This window comes from Corticium candelabrum, chromosome 10, assembly GCF_963422355.1.
Source record: "Corticium candelabrum chromosome 10, ooCorCand1.1, whole genome shotgun sequence".
Taxonomy (NCBI): domain Eukaryota; kingdom Metazoa; phylum Porifera; class Homoscleromorpha; order Homosclerophorida; family Plakinidae; genus Corticium; species Corticium candelabrum.
In genome coordinates, this window is record NC_085094.1 from 8,367,770 (window position 1) to 8,390,269 (window position 22,500).

Consider the following 22,500-nt stretch of genomic DNA (forward strand, 5'->3'; position numbering starts at 1 on the left):
GTGTGTGTGTGTGTGTGTGTGTGTGTGTGTGTGTGTGTGTGTGTGTGTGTGTGTGTGTGTGTGTGTGTGTGTGTGTGTGTGTGTGTGTGTGTGCGCGTGCGTGTCTGTGTGTTGTGTGTGTGTGTGTGCGTGCGTGCGTGTACTAGAATATATTAAGCAATCAAATCTAACCAGATGCCTTTGCTGCAAGAAATCGTTCCAAAAGTGGCTTCTCAGTGAAGAGAAACGCCAAATTGGCAGCAAGTTTAAATTTAGACATTACCTTAACATACGGGCGTTTCCAGAAAGGTCTCCACCCGTAATATCCCGTATCGATTTGTTGATGGCAAGTAAACTCGACGAGATCCCGTTACTCGCGTTGCAGAACAAAGAAACGCAACGAGTGATCGTCAACGTTGACGATGACGATTTGAATGTCGATGTCGACGAGAAGGCGTACAGCGTGCGAAGTGTGTCGCTTTGGTTTTCCGATTTCTTCCACATTTTCGTCGATTTCGTACAGTTTTACGCTCTATTTCTTTCTCTGTCGTTTCGCTGGGCATGGCCGTACTCGTGGATTACAGGAATCAACGGCACGCAGCCGGCATTTCTTGTCAACGTTGATGTTTGGAACTTCCGGAAAGTTATGAGTGGAGCTTACGTAGCCAAGGACACTGAGGTATACAGCAACAGAGTTGGGCTGGATTACATACACTATATTGTTGGTTGGATGATTGGTGTTGCTACTCTGTGTTTGGTTGCTTTTGGAGTGTGGCTGGTGCTGCACTGTCGCAACTCTTTCTCTGTTTTCGTTCAGAAGGCGTTTCTCAGACGGATTGTTGTTTTTGTTTGTCAGTTGATGTGTGTGCCTTATGGCGTCGCTGCCGCTCGTTTGTTTCATTGCGTCAGACTGTCGCCAGATGGAGAGAGTGAGTTGGTGTTGGAGGTGAAGAATAATGTGTCGTGTTGGAGTTGGGAGCATTTGGCTTATTGTGTTCCAGCGGGAGGGATTTTTGTGCTTGGAGTTGTTCTTGTTGTATGCTGGATGATCTTTCACATTAGATCTCAGCTGTTCTCTCCGTTGCAGAGCCGACATGAGGGATATGTTGAGTTAAAGGAAGCTGAGTATTCTCAACAGATGGACGTGTTGTGGGCTGTTGGAAATTTCTTTCTTTTCTCTTCGTTTAAGCGTCGTTTCGTGTGGTATCATCCTTTTAGTTTTGTCATCAAGGGTGTCTTTGTGATTCTCTTTGCATCTCTGTTTTCGTATCCCACACAACAGATTATTACGATGACTGGGTTCTCATTGTGTCTCACCATCTTCTTTCTTGTTGTTCGTCCATTTCGTTTAGTTGCTTTTAATGTATTGCTGGTTATCTCTTGGTTTGTTCTCGCATGCTATGCACTGCTTGGAGCTCTCTTGCAAATGGATGTAGAGAATGCTCTGCTCACTGGAAAGTACCTTGAAGGTGATCTTATTGTTCTCTCCTCATCTGCTGCCATTCTCTTCTTGTTTGTTCTTGCTTATCTTGTTCTTCATCATTTTCAAATTTGCTGCTCAAAGCCACTTTGGCCAAGTCTGTTTCAGCCCGGGGCAAATGGATTGGATGAAAACACGGCTCGTTACATGTGTGCTATACTTCGAGGTCGTAAATTATTGGAAGTGTGTTATCACACAGCTCCCATGCTTGCTCCTTCCCATGAACTTTCAAGGCAAATCCAAATCATCAATGCGTATTGTCGGGAGGCAGAACAGCTTGGAGACCCGATCCATGACACTTTGTGGGATTTACTAGACGAATTGATTGAAGCACACAACAACGTATCTTCTGAGTCTATTTATTCTGCATCATCGAAGAAGACCATACACAAGATTGCTAAGGAGTTGAATGGCTTGATGCCAGAGTTTCGTCGTCGTCTTGATCAAAGAGAGCATGACTTTATCCTTATGTCTCCAGTCAAGAGACGCATGTTGCTTAAAATGTATGTGATTGGTATATTTGTTAATGGACGAGCAGAGAAGCTAAAACTTGCACAGCAGACTGCACACATCAAGATAAAGGACGTATCTCATATGGAAGGGAAGCAAAGAAATGTGAGTATTGGAACGTTTGCAGGATCAGTTGTAGAAGATGAACATTATCAATTTATGGATGAAGTTGAAAACGTTCCAGATGGAAGTTCAACAAGTTTGTCTACCCCACCATCACGAGGAGGAACAGCCGACAGCAGAGATAATCTACTAAAAGAAGTAGAAGAAATGTTTGGACACGTCTCTCCTGTAGACATCGATTAGCCACAGACAGTGGTGTTAATAGATAATTCTAATGCTATAATAGCTATTAAGTAAATTGATTTTGTAGAATTAGTGTTGGTGCTTGTATTATTATTTTATGTAGAAACGTGTATACACACATAGTTTAGTTGACGTTTAAGTTAAATAATAGAGTTTTATGTGAGAAGCATGTTCTGTTTGGTACAAAATGCAGAGTAGTGAGTAGTGTAGATGTCCCCTGATGCGGTGGAGGGGTCTGGCTACCATAATCTAAGGGGCACATTTTGGTACAAGTACTAGCTAGAATACACAATTTGTGCTTCAATTTGTTATTTATTTATTATTTCGTTTTGTGACTGACTGCTGCGCTACTTTACTGAGGCTACACTTTATACGGGAATTTACAGACCCACCTCTACAGTCCTCGCTGATTGGTTGAGTCCGGAAGGCGCGTTGTCCGAATAACATTTCAAGCGCGAAGCAACACTCCGTCTGCCATTCGTCCACGAGGCTTGTGATTTCATCATGTTGGCTGGATATACAAGAGTAGACATCACAGCATGTGAAGAAGGCTCGTCTTCAGTGATCTCATCCCTAAAGGAACGTCTACGAGTGAAAGTGAGTTGATCTTACGATCTCCTGTACCTCTAGAACATAACAACTAGAGAGCATGAATGAAATACAGTGAAGTGTGAACGAGGCAGCAACGTCTATTGAAGATTGAGCTGCTCATCAAACGAGATCGACGTGACATGCAGTTGGTCCTTCCCGCCATTTTTCTAACTTCCTAGATTTTGATACTTGCATGAATGAATGAACAAATGAAAGCTTTAATGTGTAAGTATTGATATGTAGACTTGTGTTTGCTGTCGAGTATTTCCTTCATTGCATCAAATTCAACTTTCCCGCGCTAATTGCGCGCGCTTGTTTGATGCAGGTAGATCAGAACGTGAGTGAGTTTGAAAGAAAACAACAAGTAGACGAGATTGAACTTGTTGACGAAGAAGACGAGCCTCTGTTAAGAGAAAATCCTCGACGATTTGTTGTGTTTCCCATTCAATATCCTGATATTTGGGAATATTACAAGAAAGCTGAAGGTTACATTAGAATGGCAGTTTCGTTAGCATTATTCTTATGTGCGTCTATTCTAGCGTCTTTCTGGACAGCAGAGGAGGTAGATTTGTCGAAGGATCTTGATGACTGGAACAAACTCAAAGTGTGACGTCACGTGATGTCATTTGAATATATTTGATGCAGGAATTGTTTGTGCGCATAGGACGAAGAGCGGCACTTTTTGTCTCACGTGTTAGCGTTCTTTGCGGCGAGTGATGGAATTGTAAATGAAAACTTAGTGGAGAGATTTAGCAAGGAAGTTCAAGTGACGGAGGCTCGTTGTTTCTATGGATTTCAAATTGCCATTGAAGTAAGGAGAATTTGTACAGATTTGTATATTAATTAAATTAACGGTCTGGTTGATGTCTAGAACATTCATTCAGAGATGTATAGTCTACTGATTGAGACATACATCAGCGATCCGGAAGAGAAAGACAAACTGTTCAATGCAATTGAGACATGTTAGTAAATCTGTTGTGTTAAAACTTGTAATCCTTTGGTCTACTGTGTTTCTTTTGATCTAGTGCCTTGTGTTCGTCAGAAGGCAGAGTGGGCTCTGCAATGGATCAACTCGGAAAGTGCCTCGTTTAGTGAGCGAGTCATTGCATTTGCTGCTGTTGAAGGCATTTTCTTTTCTGGATCTTTTGCTGCAATATTTTGGCTTAAGAAGCGTGGACTAATGCCCGGCCTCACTTTCTCTAATGAATTGATCAGTCGTGATGAAGGCTTGCATTGTGACTTTGCTTGTCTTATGTTCTCACACGTCAAACGTAAACCGAGTGAAGAAAGGGTGAGAAGTATTATTATGGATGCTGTCAAGATTGAACAGCAGTTCCTCACCGAAGCTCTTCCAGTGGCTGTCATTGGTATGAACTGTGTGCTGATGAAGCAGTACATCGAGTTTGTGGCTGACAGGCTGCTGGTAGCTCTTGAACAACCAAAAGTATCAACAGAAATGATATACACATGATGATGGTTCTTATCTCTAACCTGCTTGTGTTTCAGGTCTACAATGTAGAAAATCCTTTTGATTTTATGGAAAACATCTCACTGGAGGGCAAGACCAACTTCTTTGAAAAACGTGTTGGTGAATATCAAAAGGCTGGAGTTATGCAGAACAAGAAGGATCAAGTGTTCACACTGGAAGCAGATTTCTGACTCTAATTTGCAATACATACATACAATGTGCCGTTAGATGTGAGATTTTAGGAAATGCAGAAACAATGTAATTAGGTACGTACAAAGTCTTGTAGTAGCTCACATACTAGCAATTTCAATTACAAATACTCTAGTGATTTCAATGGTGCAGCTGATATCAATTAGATAACTTAACTACATGTTACAATGCTTTACTATCAGTTGCCTGTGTAATCATTCTTGCTCCTGTTGTGTGTGTCTTGTCAGGAAAATATAAGTTGAGGTAAGGACAATCTTGTTTGTGCTTTTGGTGTTCTATTTCTGGCTTGTCTCCTTGTCTCCAATCAGAGACGATAATTCCACAGCTACAACAAATCACAGAATCACCATTTCCAGCATAATAGAAACCTGCTTCAGCTAATTTCACTGCTTTCACTGAATGAGAAGTTGGCCAACGAGAAAAAGAGGCCAATCGTTCAGTAATGCTTCTCATGCCAAGAGCTCTGCTTGTATTGCCTGCCATAACTGGTAGCCTTGAATGAATGTTGTCTGCATCAACTCCTTGGACAAATGGACATCTTGGCTGTACTTTCTGATGTTCTTCAAATGGAGAATGCCCTACTTTCCAATCACTCAGTTTGATGTGGCAGCAGAAACACTCGACGATATTACCAATGCCGGTATAGAAAAAACCTGCTTGAGCCAGAAGAGGTTCAGATACAGGAACGTTTGCAGACTGCCATGTAGCAGCTTGAAATGATTCTACTCTCATGCTTTCGTAGTTGAAATCACTCACAGATGGATGAGCTGACGGAAGAGCAGAGTTAAGGCCTTGCAGGCAGTAAACAGAATTGCTATTCCTATTAGTAGAAGATGCTGCTTCAATAGGCTTGTGCCACGGTTCATGATGTGAAGCAGAAATAGGAAATCCATGTTCTGTATGAATTTTCTGTGGATTTGGATTTATTGGAATGTTACTTGTATCTCTGCCTCCAATAAAGTCACAGTCAGGAAAGAACTTTCTATGTTCTTGCAAAGCATCATCTCCGTTCTCCCATTTGTGTATAGCTCCTTGACAAGAGAAACACTGTACTTTGTCTGCACTACCTGTGTAGTAAAATCCCGCTCTTGCCAAATCTTCTGGCCTGACGGGAGAAGCTAGTGGCCAATTTCTAAATGAACCCAACCTATTTCGTTCATCTATCATCCGGGGATCTTTCAGTGGCTTTGAAACTGGAAGTTCACCAAAGACTTCAAGAAAACGGCATAAGGGGCTGATCCGTTGATGTTCAGCCAAAGGTTTATCCCCTTGAGCCCACTGATGAACAATACAACCACAAGAGAAACATTTCACTTTATCCTTTTCTCCCATGTAGTAGAAACCAGCTTGAGCTAAATCAACAGGACCAACAGAGGCGTACAGTGGCCATTTAGAAAACGTTTTCAATCTTTCACTTCTGTGTCGCATTCTCTCCACAGCGGCTGGTATGTGGCGAGTAGCACTGGCGCTGCCCACATTTGCCCTCCCATGACTTCCATCGCCTGACTTCAGATTGGACGATCTGGGATGTTGAGAACCAACATAGACTGCTTGCCGTGGCCTTTGCCGTGAGAAATTATGAGGATAGTAAACAGAATCATCCATATTCAAGCAATACAATACAATACAATAGAAGTAGGCCAATACAAGAACAGCAAGCTTGTGAAGATAAAGACAATGATGAGCATTCGAAACCTTTTCGGTGATGAGAAAGCAGTAGATAGAACTGCTGACGCTAGATGCTAGACGACGTCACAGGCGATTCAAGGTGACGAACCGTTGGGACTGTTGAGTTTAACGCGCGTTACATTGTCTACAAAATTTCGTACTTTAGAGAAATCAAGTTTATTACGTAAGGTGCGAGGCCTCCAAAAAATGCCCCTGTATCATAATTTTGGAATGCTAAAAATTATATTAACTAGACCACGTGAAGGCCTTAACTTTAGCGCGCGCTAGCACATGCATCTCCGTGATGTCGGATGAGGGCAGATTTAGAATTAGAATAAATGCTACCTATGCTGCTAAATATGAAGAAAAGAAGAGAAAGGAAGAATTGAGCAGACGTCAGTAACGACAACCAATTACCAATTTCTATTTGTGATGCTTACGTCATCCACTAAACCTGTTAACGTTCTGTTTTTATTAATTAAAGTGAAAGACAAATATGGGGAAATTCCAGAAGAAAGCGAGTCAAGTTCATCTGAATCAGAAGATGAAGTGGCCATGGTAAACAGATCTAGAGTATATCGAATGAAAGTGTTGATGGGTTTGGCATTTGCAGATAGAACATGAAGACTTGTTGGTAGTTTGACATACTTGAAGCAGACAGACAAACAGACAGACAGACAGACAGACAGACAGACAGACAGACAGACAGACAGACAGACAGACAGACAGACAGACAAACAGTAGACAGTTAGCAGTTAGTTTTAGCGTAGGGCCTGCAGGCTTGCTTGTTTGTTTCACAGTTTAGTGTGAGTGTAATAGTTTCAATGTATGAAATATATGTATTAAGACAGACAGACAAACAGACAGACAGACAGACATCGTCTTTTTCGACTCCGACACTGGATACAATATCGATCTCGACATCTCCCTTGCTCACCCGTGGAGCAGTGACATCTTCCCCACATCTGCTGGTGTTGATGGTGCAGCTGCAGACAGGAGAGCAGACAGGAAGAGAGCAAAATATAACAAACAACAACTACCAGGAGGGTCAATTGTCAGTGCAATTCCATTGGTAATGGAACACTTTGGAACGTGGGGATTTGACGCATGGAAATTCTTAAAAAAGATAGCAAAGAAGTCATCAGATGAAGTTGGAAGACTAAATTCAGCGGAGTTTATCGACTTCTGGAGCAAACGCTTTCGGTCCAACTCCAAAAGTGCAATGCGAACGTCATCTCTAAGAAGTCATCTTCATTGATTAGAGTCAACAGAAGTGACTTTTATGCCACTCAGTTCTTTAGCCACTAGCTGACACTGAGCTATGGCTTTGCATGTAATTTAGCTGCTTTTAGAGTTTCTAGAGTTTTTAGAGTTTTTTAGTTCCTTCAAGTTTTGTTTTGAATTTAGTTTAGTTCATGAACATTGATAGTAGTTGGACAGCATATATAGTTATTTGCATTGCGGAAATGTATCATAGATAAAATGTTCAAATAAATGTGTTTGACAGACAGACAGACAGACAAACAAATAGACAGACATGACACTGGAAGATAAACAGAGAGCAAAGACGGAAACTATCTGATCCGTGGAAACTTGACGTGGTAGATATGCAGACAAATGTGAAGGAGAGAGACACACCACACCACGAAGAGAACAATAGTTGATTGTAAAGATATATAATGAGCAACGTTTCAGTAAAAACCTTCTTCTGGCTCAACGTTTGGCTAAGACGTTTAAAAATTTCAAACAATAGGTGTCTGACATAAAACAATAGACAGACAGACTAATTTACAATTAACTAAAAGCCAGAGACTTTGTCAACCATTGTATTAGAGCATGCAATTCTATAGTCAAACACTAACAAAAGAGTGTCAAAGGCGCATATAATGTACGTACCATTTTGCTGTTTTGTAGGGAGTTACTGCTCAGAACAATCAAGACTTTCTAAGAACTCTTTCTCTTATCAAAGCCAACGACACTCGAATCAGAGATCCATCATACAAATTTTACCAATCAGAATGTAAGTGATTTCTCATAATATAAATTAATTATGATTTTACATTCAAACATGCAGCAGAGAGCATCGAAGATGGTCATTCAGATAGTGCATCTGAAACGAAGAAAAAGCCATTGTATCTGAGAGATTATGAACGTAAGAGACTGGAAGAGAAAGGAAGGTTAATGGACATTATATGTTTACATTTTTGAGTAAATTAATTAACGAGCGATTTGTGCAGTTTGGCGTTTGTGAGCAGTGACGAAGAGGACGAGCATCAATCACACAAGGTATGTCAGTTACCTGTGCAAATATCACGTCATGCAAATTGTGTTAATTGCTTGTAGTGATACATACAAACATACATACAGACATACGTACAGACATACGTACAGACATATGTGCAGACATACATACAGGCATACGTACAGACATACTTACAGACATATGTACAGACATATGTACAGACATACATACAGACATACGTACAGACATATGTACAGACATATGTGCAGACATACGTACAGTTATATGTGCAGACATACATACAGACATACATACAGACATACATACAGACATATGTACAGACATACATATAGACATATGTACAAACATACATACAGACATATGTACAGACATACATACAGACATATGTGCAGACATACATACAGACATACGTACAGACACACTTACAGATATATGTACAGACATGTACAGACATACATACAGACATACGTACAGACATATGTGCAGACATACATACAGGCATATGTGCAGACATACATACAGACATACGTACAGACATACTTAGAGATATATGTACAGACATGTACAGACATACATACAGACATACGTACAGACATATGTGCAGACATACATACAGGCATATGTGCAGACATACATACAGGCATATGTACAGACATACGTACAGACATATGTACAGACATATGTGCAGACATACATACAGACGTATGTGCAGACATACATACAGACATATGTACAGACATACTTACAGACATACATACAGACATACATACAGACATATGTACAGACATATGTACAGACACACATACAGACATATAAATACAAACATCATACAAATGTACATACAAACGTACACACATATTGTAAATGTCCGAATGTTAATATGGCTGCATGCCAAGGGGTGACAAATCAAGCACAAAACAACTTGGCAAACCGGATATCAGGTTTAAGTCCTAATGCCCAAATAAGTGCCCCTTCTTGTTGTGCACTGTTTACATTGTTGTAAAGTGACTTGGTAAGCTAGATCTGGCTGAATTGGTTTATTTTGATGTATTGAAATGTTGTATTTGGGAGCTAGGGGGCAATGGTGTCAGGCAGGTGGGCAGAAGAGAGGTGTTTGACATGACATTGTGTGATTTGACAATGTGTGTACTGTACCATTTAATGGTTGATATTTTGGAAGTAGCAATGGTTGTGTGCTGCCTCAATTGCTGTCAACTAAAGATGTTTTTTGTTTAAGCTAATAAGCGTGTGTCTGAATAAGCGCCCCTGGCACTTATTTGGACATTTACGGTACATAATAAAACGGCTGCATACATTTACATTTCTAAACAAGATTTTTGTATGGATGTGTGTTGCAGCAAGCATCTCATCTTGTTTATGACAAAGAACAAAGAGAACTACGAGAAAGGTAGAGCACGTATTGTACACTCGTGTGTGTTCATGTACGTTGTATCAAACTTCTCTGTCATTTGTAGCTTAAAGCAATCAATTGCTGAAGTAGAAAGTGAAGAGGAAGGTGACGAGCCGCTGCTGCAAGTTAGAAGGAAAACAGTTGATGAACAGGCAAGAAATAGTTTTCTGATGTAATGAGACCAGCAGCATAAAAGCTTAGTTATTTGGAAAGTTGATCACTGTTGCTAAATTGATTAATAGGAGAAAGAAGATGAAGATTATATTCAGTGGTTGGGAGGAAAGGAAGCATCGAAACTAAAGAAACGGGAAGCTGAAGACATGGTGAATAGTGTGTGTGTGTGTGTGTGTGTGTGTGTGTGTGTGTGTGTGTGTGTGTGTGTGTGTGTGTGTGTGTGTGTGTGTGTGTGTGTGTGTGTGTGTGTGTGTGTGTGTGTGTGTGTGTGTGTGTGTGTGTGTGTGTGTGTGTGTGTGTGTGTGTGTGTGTGTGTGTGTGTGTGTGTGTGTGTGTGTGTGTGTGTGTGTGTGTGTGTGTGTGTGTGTGTGTGTGTGTGTGTGTGTGTGTGTGTCTCATTGTGTGTGTGTGTGTGTGCGTGTGTGCGTGCATGTGTGTGTGTGTGTGTGTGTGTGTGTGTGTGTGTGTGTGTGTGTGTGTGTGTGTGTGTGTGTGTGTGTGTGTGTGTGTGTGTGTGTGTGTGTGTGTGTGTGTGTGTGTGTCAATACATATATTTTCAAACATGGATCTATTATACATCACTGCAAGGCACGTAACTATAACTAAACGTCCAACACTAGTAACAACATAAAACTTACAAACTACATACAAGAGGCTAGACTCTAGAACTAGGCACAAGATATGCAAGTCAGAAGAAATGAATCCAAAGAAGACCAGGAGATGGTGACGACAGAATTCGAGAAGACGCACTAGGCCACGAGGGCAAGGTAAGGCTGCGATAATCCCAGATGCTGAAGTCACAAGATGGATGACAAGACGAAGAGGAAGACGAGATGATGATGACAGAATCTGGAGAACACGCACTAACCTGTCTGTCTGTCTGTCTGTCTGTCTGTCTGTCTGTCTGTCTGTCTGTCTGTTTGTCTTTTTGTGTTGTGTTTTGTATGTGATTAATTTGATTTGTTAGAATGCTCTCCGACGGTATTGGACTGATCCAAATCTCAATGAGAACGAACGGTTTCTTAGAGATTACATCCTACATAAAGGTCATATCGACAAAGAAGCTAACAGGTACGTCCTGTATGGTACATCAAAATCATATTGCTACAGTGTTTACATACTGTATATATATATATATATATTTGTTGTTTCTTTGTCATTTGTTTATGCTTCTAATCATTTATCATGTCACAAAGTGTACATTGTACTACAAAAGCAGACTTGAGCTTGTTGTAATTAACTTTATTAGAATTCCATCGTATGATGAATTGGTGTGTGATCATCATGACGATGAGGATGAGGACGAAGTTGAGAAACAGGAAGAGTTTGAACGGAAGTATAATTTCAGATTTGAAGAGCCGGGCGCTGCAACGGTGATAATTGCGTGCTTTGTTGAGACAGCTAGATAATGTTGGTTGAGGAAACATTTACCTACAGATTGTCTCTCATCCTCGTATCATCACAGACTCAGTTAGACATCAAGACGACTCAAGGAAAATCAAGAGAAAGAAAAGGTTGTCTCGTAAAGCAAAGGTAATTTGTTTGCCTGTCTGTCTGTCTGTCTGTCTGTCTGTCTGTCTGTCCGTTTGTCTGTCTGTCTGTCTGTCTGTCTGTCTGTTTGTCTGTCAATTGCCAGGTGTTTACTCATGTCTGTCATGTTGCTGTGAGTATCTGTTTACTTGTCACTGTCATCTACTGCATGCACTCTAATTGAAGATGAAATGTTATGGTTACAAGAAACAAGTCGTAAACATGCTAGAGTGTTTGCTTTTGTTGGTTTGTTGTCTGATTGTTGGTCTAGCTGTTTGTCGTATTTCTGTTGTTTACCAATTTAAACTCGTCAGGAGAAAGAAGAGAAAAGAGAAGAACTGAAACGACTGAAGAATCTAAAACGAAAGGAAATAGAAGAGAAACTGGAAAAACTAAAAGGTACATCATGCATGCATAACATAACATAAACATAACGATCATATTTGTTGTTAGAGACAACTGGCAATGCAACAGTTGGTTTTGAGGCCGAAGACATTGAACGAGACTTCGACCCTGATGAGTATGATGAGATGATGCAGGTGAATGGAAAAGACAAACACATGACTCTAGTTTGTCTAATTTGTCGTTTCTCTTTTAGTCAGCATTTAATGAAGATTTCTACAGTCATGCTGATGAACTACATGAGAAGCCCGTGTTCAGTGATGAACGATGGGGTGATATGGAGCAGGGAAATGGTCGGAAATGTTTTAGTTTCTGTTTGTAATGCAGCAGTTGAGCATTATGTATACAACAGATGAAGACTGGGATGAATGGCAAGGCAACGATCACGATGCACATGTTGATGATCCTGATTTTAACGTTTGGATTTGATATCAATTAGAAAATGACATTTATGTGACATTTTTGCGATCTAGATGGATGCTGACTTTGATCCGGTAACCACAATTGACATGGATGCTGGTTCACTGCAGGAAATTGATAAGGCAACAACCGGGTATAAAAAAAGCAAGAAGAGTAGGTTTAGTGAAGCAGTGAGGAGGAAGAAACCTACATTTAATCCAGGTATGATGAGATGTTAAACACAATGATTGAAATCAATTACACATAACGTGTAATATAATATGTGTAGCGTATGAACTCATTTCTATGCTATATTGGCATTTGTTTTTGGTTTATATATGTGAGGTTTCTTTACAGATGAGAAGAAGTTTGAAGAATATTTTGAGGAATTTTACCAACTTGATTATGAAGACATTGTTGCTGGTCAGCCGTGTCGGTTCAAGTATCGTAAAGTAACACCAAATGATTTTGGATTGTCAATAGAAGAGGTACATGTACTGTACATGTCAACATGTACAAATAAACCAAATGGTTTTAGTTAACAGATAAAGGTTTCTTATCTGTTTTTCATAGATGCTCACTTGTGAAAAGCAAGAGTTGAATCGATGGGCGTCGCTCAAGAGAGTTGTACAATACAAGTGTGTGTGTGTGTGTGTGTGTGTGTGTGTGTGTGTGTGTGTGTGTGAGCGTGTGCGTGTGTGTATGTGTGTGTGTGTGTGTGTGTGTGTGTGTGTGTGTGTGTGTGTGTGTGTGTGTGCGCGCGCGCGTGCGTGTGTTTGTTGCTGTGTGTGTGTGTGTACGGTATGTGCATGTAAAAGTCTTTTGTTGCAGGACTGACCAGGAAGAAGCTCGTGACGTCAAAAAGTACAAGCGGAAAGGATCAAACTGTGAAAAGAAACTGCAGCTGCTACCAAGTCTCCAACAGTTGAGACCTAAGTTACTAGACCACGCCCACATGTTAATGAATTTTTCCTACAGAGCAGCAGCCGGAGGCGACAAAAGTTTGACGTCCAATAAACACGAAACGCACACCAAAATGAGTCGGAAAGACAAGAAGCAGCAGCAACAAATAGAGAAAAAAAAGAGACGCAAAACGAGGCAGCAGGGAGACCAGGTGGGCGTGTCACACAAAATCTCTCACTCTAGACTAACATCATACGGGTTACATGCTAAGAAATTTAAACGTTCGACGTAGAAACAGTTCTTTGTATCTAAACTTTAGTCACTCAGTTAGAGGATGAGGATCGACGTCTTCGATGTGCCTGAGGCCACACACACAGCAAAGGGCGAAACTGACAAGGTGACTGTCTTATTGTCTGTTCCCAATACCCTGCATACAAATAGAATAGAAATCCAATTACAAGCTTTCATGTACAGTGCAATCTCCTCATTCAGTGTAAAGTGGCTAAGTAAACGGGTTAACATGCAGTCTCCTGACTACACGTTCTCTAACTTTCTCTTATAACAAGGTGCCACACCTTTCCAATCCACATCAACATTATGGTCTGATCCAACCAACCAACTAACTAACTAACTAAGAAAGGAACAGTTTCCTATACAAACTCGGGTTTTCTTGTCTTCCGCTTGGGAACGGGAACGGGGGATGTTTCAGGTGTTCTTGCACTAGCAGTCGTACCTGAGTGTGGATGCTCGGAGATGCCACTGTCTCTGTCATTCACAGGACTGAGATCACTCGACTCCTCCACTCTCCATTCTGTCTTTACTTGCACAGTCATTGGCTCCTCTTCTGTGTCGACTGTAATAGATGGATGACTACGTGAATTAGTGGCTGATGCTACTAATCTGCTATCTGTTGACCGCGGTGATGCTAGAAGCTCTTCACTTGTTGATAGCAACGAGTCCATAGATTGCACTGCCGAGTCCACAGGTTTCTTACTCATGGTGATGACCTTTGATGCCAGACTATCAAAGCTCTTTGTCTTTTTGTGTTTCATTCGATTTTGATGTCGTCGCCGAATAAAGGCTGGCGATCCAGGTGGAGTCTCTAACACAGAGATTTGTTCATCAAATCTCTGCATCAACCCACTGATGTCTTCCCTTAGTGATGCAAGGCTTGCTGTTGATCGGTCTACTCCTGCCGATTCTGAAGGTGTGAGAGTGGCAGTGCATGTGTGGGTGTGGTCAGAAGCTCTCTCTACGTCTTCTTCCAATGTTGTCGTATGCATTTTGTGAGCTACTGTAGCAGCAGATACAAATGTACAAGGACGATGTGAGTGAAGCTGTGGTGACCCAGTTATGAGCAGTTCCAATACAGACGACCCTTCTTCTTCGTCTTCATCGCTTGGCTGTTCTGTAAACTTATCTGAATAAACGTGTGATTGAGCAGTGAGCTTGTGCGTAGACATATGTGAAGTAGCATCAGATTCAGATCGTCGTGCAGCAGTCTTTGTAGTTGGAGATGAGGCTGGTGATTGACTCTTAACTCGTCTCACCTCTTCTAGACTCTGGTCTTGCACGCCTGACAGACCAGCTGTCAGCTTGTTGACCGCCATTTCTGTAGACTGTGCAGCTCTTGCTGCTTCTCTCATTACCGTGTAACTTGTTGATACACCCGGACTGGTTGCAGTGCGAATGTTTAAGTCAAAGTGTTCAACAAGACTGTGACTGAGTGGAGAAAGGCGCATTGGTGGTGTGAGGGCAGGCTTTGATGAGAAACTGTGGTCATCGGTCACAGCACCTGGCAGTAGGAGAGGATCTGCACCATCAGAGTCACTCAGGCGCCGATGCAAAGTCGATATGTTTGTTTGGTCACCAAACATCTCTGATTGCAGAGCTTCAAACTCATCAGCATATCTCTGACGGCGCTTTTCCTTTGGAGTATCATCATGTTCCAAGTCATAACCAGCCTACAGAAACCACACATGTTCAGCATGGATCTCGAACTTAAATTACTGTGCGATGGGGGTTGTGGTGTGGTGTGGTGGTGGTGGTGGTGGTGTGTGTGTGGGTGTGTGTGTGTGTGTGTGTGTGGGGTGTGTGTGTGTGTGGGTGTGGTGGTGGTGGTGGCGGTGTGTGTGTGTGTGTGTGTGTGTGTGTGTGTGTGTGTGTGTGTGTGTGTGTGTGTGTGTGTGTGTGTGTGTGCACACGTGTACCTTTGTTCTCTGTGTGTTCAGTCTCATTTTGTTTGCACCAGCTACAAGTGAGAAGAGATCTTCTAGTTCTGTCATTGATTGACGTTTCCTTAGTGGAGGGGTTCCAGGAGTCCCAGTGTTGATGGCAGGATTAGAAAGAATGTCAGCACTGCTGTGACGTCTCAAACATGGCCTCACAACTAATGAACACGTTCAATAACTTAGTGATTACATTAGAACTATAACCTACTTACAGTTCTCTTCTTCACTGCTGTCATCAATAATATTAGCTTCCTATAACAAATGAGTTTTTAGATAGAACAACATTACGTAGATACACAATACATACATACATGCGTGTACAAGACAAATAAGTACCACACACACATCGGGTGAGGCTACACTTCTGTATTAACCCCCTGCTGGAATCTCATTAACAGATAAGCACAAGATTTACACTGCATGGTCATCGAGATTGCCTTTCTAGCATCAGGTAAGTGACCTACATATTAGCAGGTGGTGACTACCTAAATCTCTTAGTACATGCCCATTATGTATACTTAGGACTGAATTCTTAGACATGTGAAAGTCATGGTTATAGTGAAACATTCTAAACTGTTTCTAGAGCAGCTCACTTCATTTAATGTGATCTCCTTGGTATCTGCACCATTAGTTGGGACTCTAGTGAAAACCTGCAGCCAACACAGAAATGATCTTTACAGCTCCGACCACCGTCATGCTCTATTACCTCTGAATGGCGGATGAGCATCTCAACAGCTTTCAACTGGTGCTGCATTTCAATAAGAGTAGACATCGATGCTTCAATTTCACTACTAAGTGAAACAGACGTGATACACACATAAAGTACAAAGTCTTGTAACTACACGAATGATTCTGGTTTGTCTGCCTGCTCATAGTCTGTAAGTCTTTCTTTCCATCTCCCCGGTAGATTATCATCCATCTTTCATATTTGGTTCAATATTCTAATGACATCAGTCCACCTACCCAACTACCCATTCCAAATTGTTGTACATGAATGAATGTGTACCGTACATGCATCATACGTGCTTACCGTGGTCTCAAAATGTTTGGACCAAACACAATTGCCAAGTTACTTGCACTCATTTGGTTTTCTGCTTCATGAGCAGCAACTCTATACACAAAAAACATTTCAGAACATCACACACCAACGTCACTCGTCTACATTATCATCCGTTGTTACACAACTGACTAGCGTCATGATCTGTTTTATGACAACATTGATAGCAAGGCAACAGCATAACAGTTGTAATGCAAACGTGACAACAAGAGCAAAATACAGCTTTACAGCAAGACAGCAAGAGACTTACTCTGTCAAGTGATTGATGAGTGTGGCAGCTGTATGATAATAAGGCGGTGACAATTGATCAACAATTGCTTTTAGTTCTGCCACAAGTGGGTTCAGCATTTCCACTTCTCCTTCTGCTTCTGGACTGTCGCCCTTGCTGTTTGATCTTGGAAACACACCTTGACTTGTACTACGAGGCAAACTGCTATCCTTCTCGATCATGTCGGGAAAAGGTCCAGACGAATCAGAATGAAGTGAGTAGTGGCTGCGAGATGTCTAAGAAAACAATAAGCCAAACGTCTGTCAACTGATCAAACGATATGTAGTTGGTCATGAATACGTATGTCCTGGTTGATCACACACACACACGCACGCATGCATGCACGCATGCACACTCTCCCTCACACACACACACACACACACACACACACACACACACACACACACACACACACACACACACGATTCCAATACTTAAAGGCAACAAATCACATAATATTTGCATGTGAACTGCCACCGCCACTGCATCCAATCAGCAGTCTGATGAGCAGTACGTTTCATACAGGGAAATATAACAGCAAAATTGTATTGTGATTAGAGCAATCTGGTTGTGCTGGCTGCTCGTAAACAATGTTCGCCTAACCTTGGGTGATTTCCGAAGTCTTCTATGCGTTTGTTCAGATTGCCACTTCTTTGCAATTGCAACAAATTGAGGATAAAGTTTAAACGTAAGAAGAGGTTGAGGCAACTATAGAACAGCACAGTCAATGAGATTAATTATATAAGGTACACAAATATGATAAACAACATAACGTACGTATGACATTCACACACACACATGCACACACACACACACACACATGCACGCGTGCGCACACACACACACACACACACACACACACACACACACACACATGCACGCGTGCGCACACACACACACACACACACACACACACACACACATTCATAGGCATAATATCACATTAATACTGCTGATTCAAAGACAATACAGAGAGACACATAAATTTGTGACAAACAAGGTCTTTTACACAGTGATCATAATATGCATGTGTACGTGTGGTGCCTGACAGACGCACATCACATATCAAAACATAATATTTGCTTATCCAGCCAAACATTTCCAAAATTCGTGCTAACACGTCACAATCCTGCTCATTACCTGTCTTAGATAAAACTTCAGAACTGATGCCATGACATGAGAGTGAGTGTCACTCAAATCCACTCCCTCTGCGTTTGTCTCAAATTTCTGCCATCACAACAGAAATAGATAAATTATATATAAGAAGACGTATACAGATATGATGTACAACACACCCTGCACAAGTCTTTGATTTTGGACTGAGCTGCCGGAACGCGGTAAAGTCCTTGTGTTCTTAATCCTCTCTCATTTAGTTCCGCCACACATTTTGAGACAAGAAGAGGGACTGGCCGGCCAGTTATTCGCAGCTGACGAGATAAATCAACTCCAAAAAATGTCGGTCGACGAGAAAGATTCTATAAGATATGAGCATGTCAGCAGAGAAAATAGTAACATGCCGTAACATTTATAGACAACTACCCTACTGCTTTCTAATGTCTTTCGAGACTTAAGTCTTTTCATGATTTTCTGGCTGCTCTTCAGTGTCAAATACTAAATTAGTAAATAAAGTTCCCTCCCTTTACATGATACTCCAGAGCTTTGAGTTTCTTCCTTCAGTGACAAGATCTTGTCTCTCAACGACGCTCAGCATGCACAATACTGCAGCAAAAGGTTCTTGCCAGTTGACTCTCTACAGAAGCAGTACAGCGTACAGGAAGTGGTAGTGGCATTTCGGATTGAAAGCGGAGGCTGTAGTTGGAACAAGACGTCACTTGCTTCTTTGCTGAGTTGACATCTTGAGCTGTGGACGTCCGTCTAGTGGCCATTTTACACACGATTCGTATGCATGCACAAAGGCTTTAAAACCCTGGACATAACGGCACTTACTGTGACCAAAAATGTTTTTATCCTATAATTTTTAGGGTAAAATTTTCAAAAATGTTACTTGAAACATTAGAAGCAGTAGGGTACATCAGGAAGTGCATATAATGCGATTAGAGAGAAACTTGAAACCGAAATGAAGCGGACAAGACATACAAGCAAAATACAGGCAGACACAGAGAGATTTGATAGATATAACCAACTACATACTGTTCTCTTTCTTTGTGGACCACTCAATGCATCATCTGGTGTCAAATGACTTGTATCTGCATCTTTTGGTCTGAACTGCCCTCTTCGTACTTTGCGTTTCAAGCGCCGAGCAGGAGATCGATCACCAACATCGACTGTCAATACACCATCTTCGTTCACTCTAATGCCATCAGCCAATGGTCCAGCAATAGATGACGGTCTCTTCACTCTTTGCCCAGGAGGTCTTAAGACAAGTAGCTTGTCTGGCACAGACAAGGTTTTCTTGCTGCCCATCTCATCAGTCTCCTTATTACCCGTCACCATTGTTGTCAGTTTAGCTGTGAGTGATGCAAGGCCACCAGGCTTTCTACTAGGAGACATCATAAATGGTAGAGACTCTGTGATTGTGTATGATCTAGAGGGAGTCGGTATATCAATATCTGGTCTTGTGAGGTCTGGATCACTGGCACTGCGTCGCTTGTTGCCTGCAAACCCATACGGCTCATACGGGTAACGACCAAAACTGGCAAAGGTCTGAACTGCAGAAGAAGTGCCATCTTCGTTCACAGCTTGATTTAACTCTGACTGTGAGTGAAGAGTGTCTACAAGCTGTGAACATAAAGGATACGAACTAATGCCATCAGCTATACGTGATATCTCATCAGCAACGTTGGCAACCAGGTCCCGCTCAAGATGAGCATAGTCCAACATGGTCTGCATAAATACAATGACAAAGTAAAGAAATAGAGATTAATTAATTAATACGTTAAATATAACTCACTGCTTTGAGAAGATATTCATCTCGAATAAAGGCGTGGCACATTGAATCGAGTGTGCGGTTACGAAACGTCTCCATATTAGCAAGACATTGATTCGCATCATTTACACATTGTTTGTACACGTACTCTGCATCATTTGCCTGCAAGAGCACAAGTCTCACATCTCAACCACAACTGCCCAATGTATTACAAAATATGTCTCTTGAGCACAGAGTCTCATGCACCACAAAGAGAGTTGAATCTCTCAATACAGCAGCAGTAGTAGTAGTAGTAGTAGTAGTAGTAGTAGTAGTAGTTGTGTGTGTGTGTGTGTGTGTGTGTGTGTGTGTGTGTGTGTGTGTGTGTGTGTGTGTGTGTGCTTGTTTCTCGGGTGCCTCATTCTCACTAACAAATGTATCCGTCCAGTACAAGTCTAATGTATAGAGAGATACACTGTTGTAATGCCAACACCAACTGACCCTTATTTTCAAGTCTTCCTCCTGCTGTTTCTTCTTCTCCAACTTTGCCAATGTTACTGTCTCGTCTTTCTCCATTTGAGCTGCCTTAGCACCTGCTCGATCCCTATCATCACAAAGCTGAACGTATCTTGAGTACGACTTCTTCAGATGACCCACACTCTCAGCCTGCACATGCACCAACAACAGCATGATAACATTTGTTCAACAAAATTCATAACAGTCTATAGTTTCGGCGCATAAAATAAGCAATACCGTCCACACAACATAACACCTGAACTACTGCAATAGCAATCAAGCTTTCTGTACCACTTTCTTCTGATGTGCTTTCCAAGTTTCTTTAATGCTTTTTCTTGTCTTCTCATGTTCATCTCTATGCTGATTCAGCGGCTCAACAAACTTCACAAAAACTTGAGATTTAAACGTGTCATGCCATCTTCGATACAGATCAAGATCCTAACAAACATTCTGCAATATGATATACAGTACATATCAACACAAACGTAAATCAACTGAGCAACTGACTGACAGGCTCTAAAAGTAATCAAATGACTATCGAATGAGTAAGTTTGTGAAAGGCAATTAAATGGGTTGTTTCAGTTATAAGTCATCAGAAACAGGACTTTGTAAAGGTCATGTGACTGGAATGACAAATAGCGTAATCACAAGGCATTGATCACTTCTGGTCTGTGTGACTATGGCACCTGTGTGACTATGTCCGATCACGCTCAGGCATGTGCATTGCCTGGCTCCAGTCAAAATGATCCAATCACAAAGCAGTAGTTGCATTCGGTTGTACATGGCAACCACAAACAATAACTGGACAGCCAATCAAACTTCACAACAAGTTGATTATAGCTCTTCAGAGGGCTGGCTCAGCTGTGAAGCACGCACGATGTGAAAAACACAGCTTCATGCAGTTACTACACTGTAGTTACATTTACTCGTTGGACTACATGTGAAATAGATGTCAAACAGATCACAACCTGCTTCCTGATAAAATGGCTACACATGCTGCAAATGTACATGCTGCACCAGACAACAGTCTATGATGATACGTACCTGTTCAAGCCAAGTATTAAATGATGAACAGAAAGGCAGTCCAAAGCCGTCCATTTCCACTAACGTCTCTCTCATTCCGCGCGTCATCTTCATCATGCGAGAACAGTGATCGACTTCTGTAAATGATATTTATGTGTACACACGGCATCTCGCTTACTTTAGTAGCAAAATGTGGTCTCACTGCATTGTGATGTCTTCTCAACAAAACCAGTCAACTCTTTCACGTATCGTGACCAGGACTTGCAGTACTGCAAGTGAAACAGAAACAATAATAAGTGCATGTGCCTGCACACACACACACACACACACACACACACACACACACACACACACACACACACACACACACACACACACACACACCAAAACAACAGCAGATATTATAAATTAACTTATAATTGTTATTATTTAATTTCTTTGAAAACAAATGCTTCAACGAGCATTGGCCTGCATGTACAGTGCACGGGAATTGCTGAACCAACGATGACATAAAAACCTTAAAATCAATTGAACTATAGAAATGCACTCATCAGCTGAAGCAAGCCTACGTATATACACGTAAGTGTCACTGGGCCTCCGTAATTCGGAAGGCCAGCCACTAGAAGTTGTAAGTCACAGTGTGTCACACAAACCATGATACAGTAGCCATTATTGCTAATTCTGTGTGTGTGTGTGTGTGTGTGTGTGTGTGTGTGTGTGTGTGTGTGTGTGTGTGTGTGTGTGTGTACGTACATGCGTGTGTGTGTGTTATTATCATTATTCTATTGTCTTACCTTAAGTAAAATGTCCATCCCATTCTCTAGTCTCATCAACGCCTGACATGCCTCATTTGCTACTTTATCTGACGATGGCGACAAAACTCGAGACTGTGGAGACTCAGGAGGAGAGAATGCACCACGTGCATTTCCATTCTCCTGCAACGCAGACAATATGCTATCCATCGACTACAACACAACAACCTCACAACACAATGAGACATCTGGAGAGGCCATAAAATTACCGATTCCCTGCTGATGCCTGGAATAGGCAGTGACCGTGGATCAACAATTTCTCCCTGCATGTATTCAGTTACACTAAAAAGTAATAATTTTTTTAGACAATTGCAACGATGTACACTCAGATGCCACACAGCTGTCCTTTCTATAGTCTGTACTTCTGACTGCTTACACACACACACACACACACACACACACACACACACACACACACACACACACACACACA

The 22,500-nt window shown here is 41.5% G+C and overlaps 6 protein-coding genes across 10 annotated transcripts in view; 3 read left to right on the forward strand and 3 right to left on the reverse strand.

The window, feature by feature from the left end:
* Window positions 1–278, reverse strand: part of LOC134186132 (putative hydroxypyruvate isomerase) — a 2,601-nt gene extending 2,323 nt beyond the window's left edge. For both annotated transcript variants that reach the window (XM_062654052.1, XM_062654051.1), the window contains exon 1: window positions 172–278. In XM_062654052.1, the coding sequence (XP_062510036.1) occupies window positions 172–259 (88 nt within the window). In that variant the 5' untranslated portion in view covers window positions 260–278. The remainder of the gene's footprint in view (window positions 1–171) is intronic.
* Window positions 279–322: 44 nt separating this feature from the next.
* LOC134186129 (uncharacterized) lies at window positions 323–2,438 on the forward strand. The gene has a single exon (XM_062654047.1). The coding sequence runs from the start codon at window positions 323–325 to the stop codon at window positions 2,273–2,275; it is 1,953 nt and encodes a 650-aa protein (XP_062510031.1). The 3' UTR covers window positions 2,276–2,438.
* Window positions 2,439–2,708: 270 nt separating this feature from the next.
* LOC134186130 (ribonucleoside-diphosphate reductase subunit M2 B-like) lies at window positions 2,709–4,525 on the forward strand. Its single transcript, XM_062654048.1, has 7 exons — window positions 2,709–2,872; window positions 3,192–3,351; window positions 3,406–3,470; window positions 3,531–3,677; window positions 3,738–3,828; window positions 3,892–4,310; window positions 4,373–4,525. Exons 1-7 carry the CDS (start codon window positions 2,780–2,782, stop codon window positions 4,523–4,525), a joined length of 1,128 nt encoding a protein of 375 aa, XP_062510032.1. The 5' UTR covers window positions 2,709–2,779.
* Window positions 4,515–6,331, reverse strand: LOC134186127 (E3 ubiquitin-protein ligase XIAP-like). The gene has a single exon (XM_062654046.1). It carries the CDS (start codon window positions 6,147–6,149, stop codon window positions 4,707–4,709), a length of 1,443 nt encoding a protein of 480 aa, XP_062510030.1. The 5' UTR covers window positions 6,150–6,331; the 3' UTR covers window positions 4,515–4,706.
* Window positions 6,332–6,508: 177 nt separating this feature from the next.
* On the forward strand, window positions 6,509–13,586 carry LOC134185441 (protein KRI1 homolog). The gene is made up of 20 exons (XM_062653228.1): window positions 6,509–6,607; window positions 6,697–6,770; window positions 8,127–8,232; window positions 8,287–8,389; window positions 8,450–8,498; window positions 9,834–9,883; window positions 9,951–10,038; window positions 10,129–10,209; window positions 11,028–11,131; window positions 11,310–11,433; window positions 11,498–11,593; window positions 11,905–11,989; window positions 12,044–12,129; window positions 12,189–12,285; window positions 12,345–12,409; window positions 12,466–12,613; window positions 12,749–12,879; window positions 12,965–13,029; window positions 13,223–13,315; window positions 13,370–13,586. The coding sequence occupies exons 1-20, from the start codon at window positions 6,517–6,519 to the stop codon at window positions 13,584–13,586; spliced, it is 1,953 nt and encodes a 650-aa protein (XP_062509212.1). The 5' UTR covers window positions 6,509–6,516.
* The window catches only part of LOC134185439 (rho GTPase-activating protein 29-like), a 12,491-nt gene continuing 3,573 nt past the window's right edge, over window positions 13,583–22,500 (reverse strand). For 2 of the 4 annotated variants that reach the window (XM_062653224.1, XM_062653227.1), the window contains 19 exons: window positions 22,277–22,349; window positions 22,050–22,220; window positions 21,458–21,524; window positions 21,277–21,392; window positions 20,524–20,670; window positions 20,218–20,382; window positions 19,762–19,899; window positions 19,002–19,694; window positions 18,146–18,325; window positions 17,991–18,077; window positions 17,454–17,558; window positions 16,833–17,086; window positions 16,556–16,636; window positions 16,232–16,316; window positions 16,119–16,175; window positions 15,738–15,777; window positions 15,505–15,683; window positions 14,028–15,258; window positions 13,583–13,721 (listed from right to left, as the gene is read on the reverse strand). In XM_062653224.1, the coding sequence (XP_062509208.1) occupies window positions 13,618–13,721; window positions 14,028–15,258; window positions 15,505–15,683; window positions 15,738–15,777; window positions 16,119–16,175; window positions 16,232–16,316; window positions 16,556–16,636; window positions 16,833–17,086; window positions 17,454–17,558; window positions 17,991–18,077; window positions 18,146–18,325; window positions 19,002–19,694; window positions 19,762–19,899; window positions 20,218–20,382; window positions 20,524–20,670; window positions 21,277–21,392; window positions 21,458–21,524; window positions 22,050–22,220; window positions 22,277–22,349 (3,973 nt within the window). In that variant the 3' untranslated portion in view covers window positions 13,583–13,617. Of the gene's footprint in view, window positions 15,259–15,504; window positions 15,684–15,737; window positions 15,778–16,118; window positions 16,176–16,231; window positions 16,317–16,555; window positions 16,637–16,832; window positions 17,087–17,453; window positions 17,559–17,990; window positions 18,078–18,145; window positions 18,326–19,001; window positions 19,695–19,761; window positions 19,900–20,217; window positions 20,383–20,523; window positions 20,671–21,276; window positions 21,393–21,457; window positions 21,525–22,049; window positions 22,221–22,276; window positions 22,350–22,500 lie in introns of all 4 variants that reach the window. The other 2 variants (XM_062653225.1, XM_062653226.1) reach the window with 2 other exon arrangements.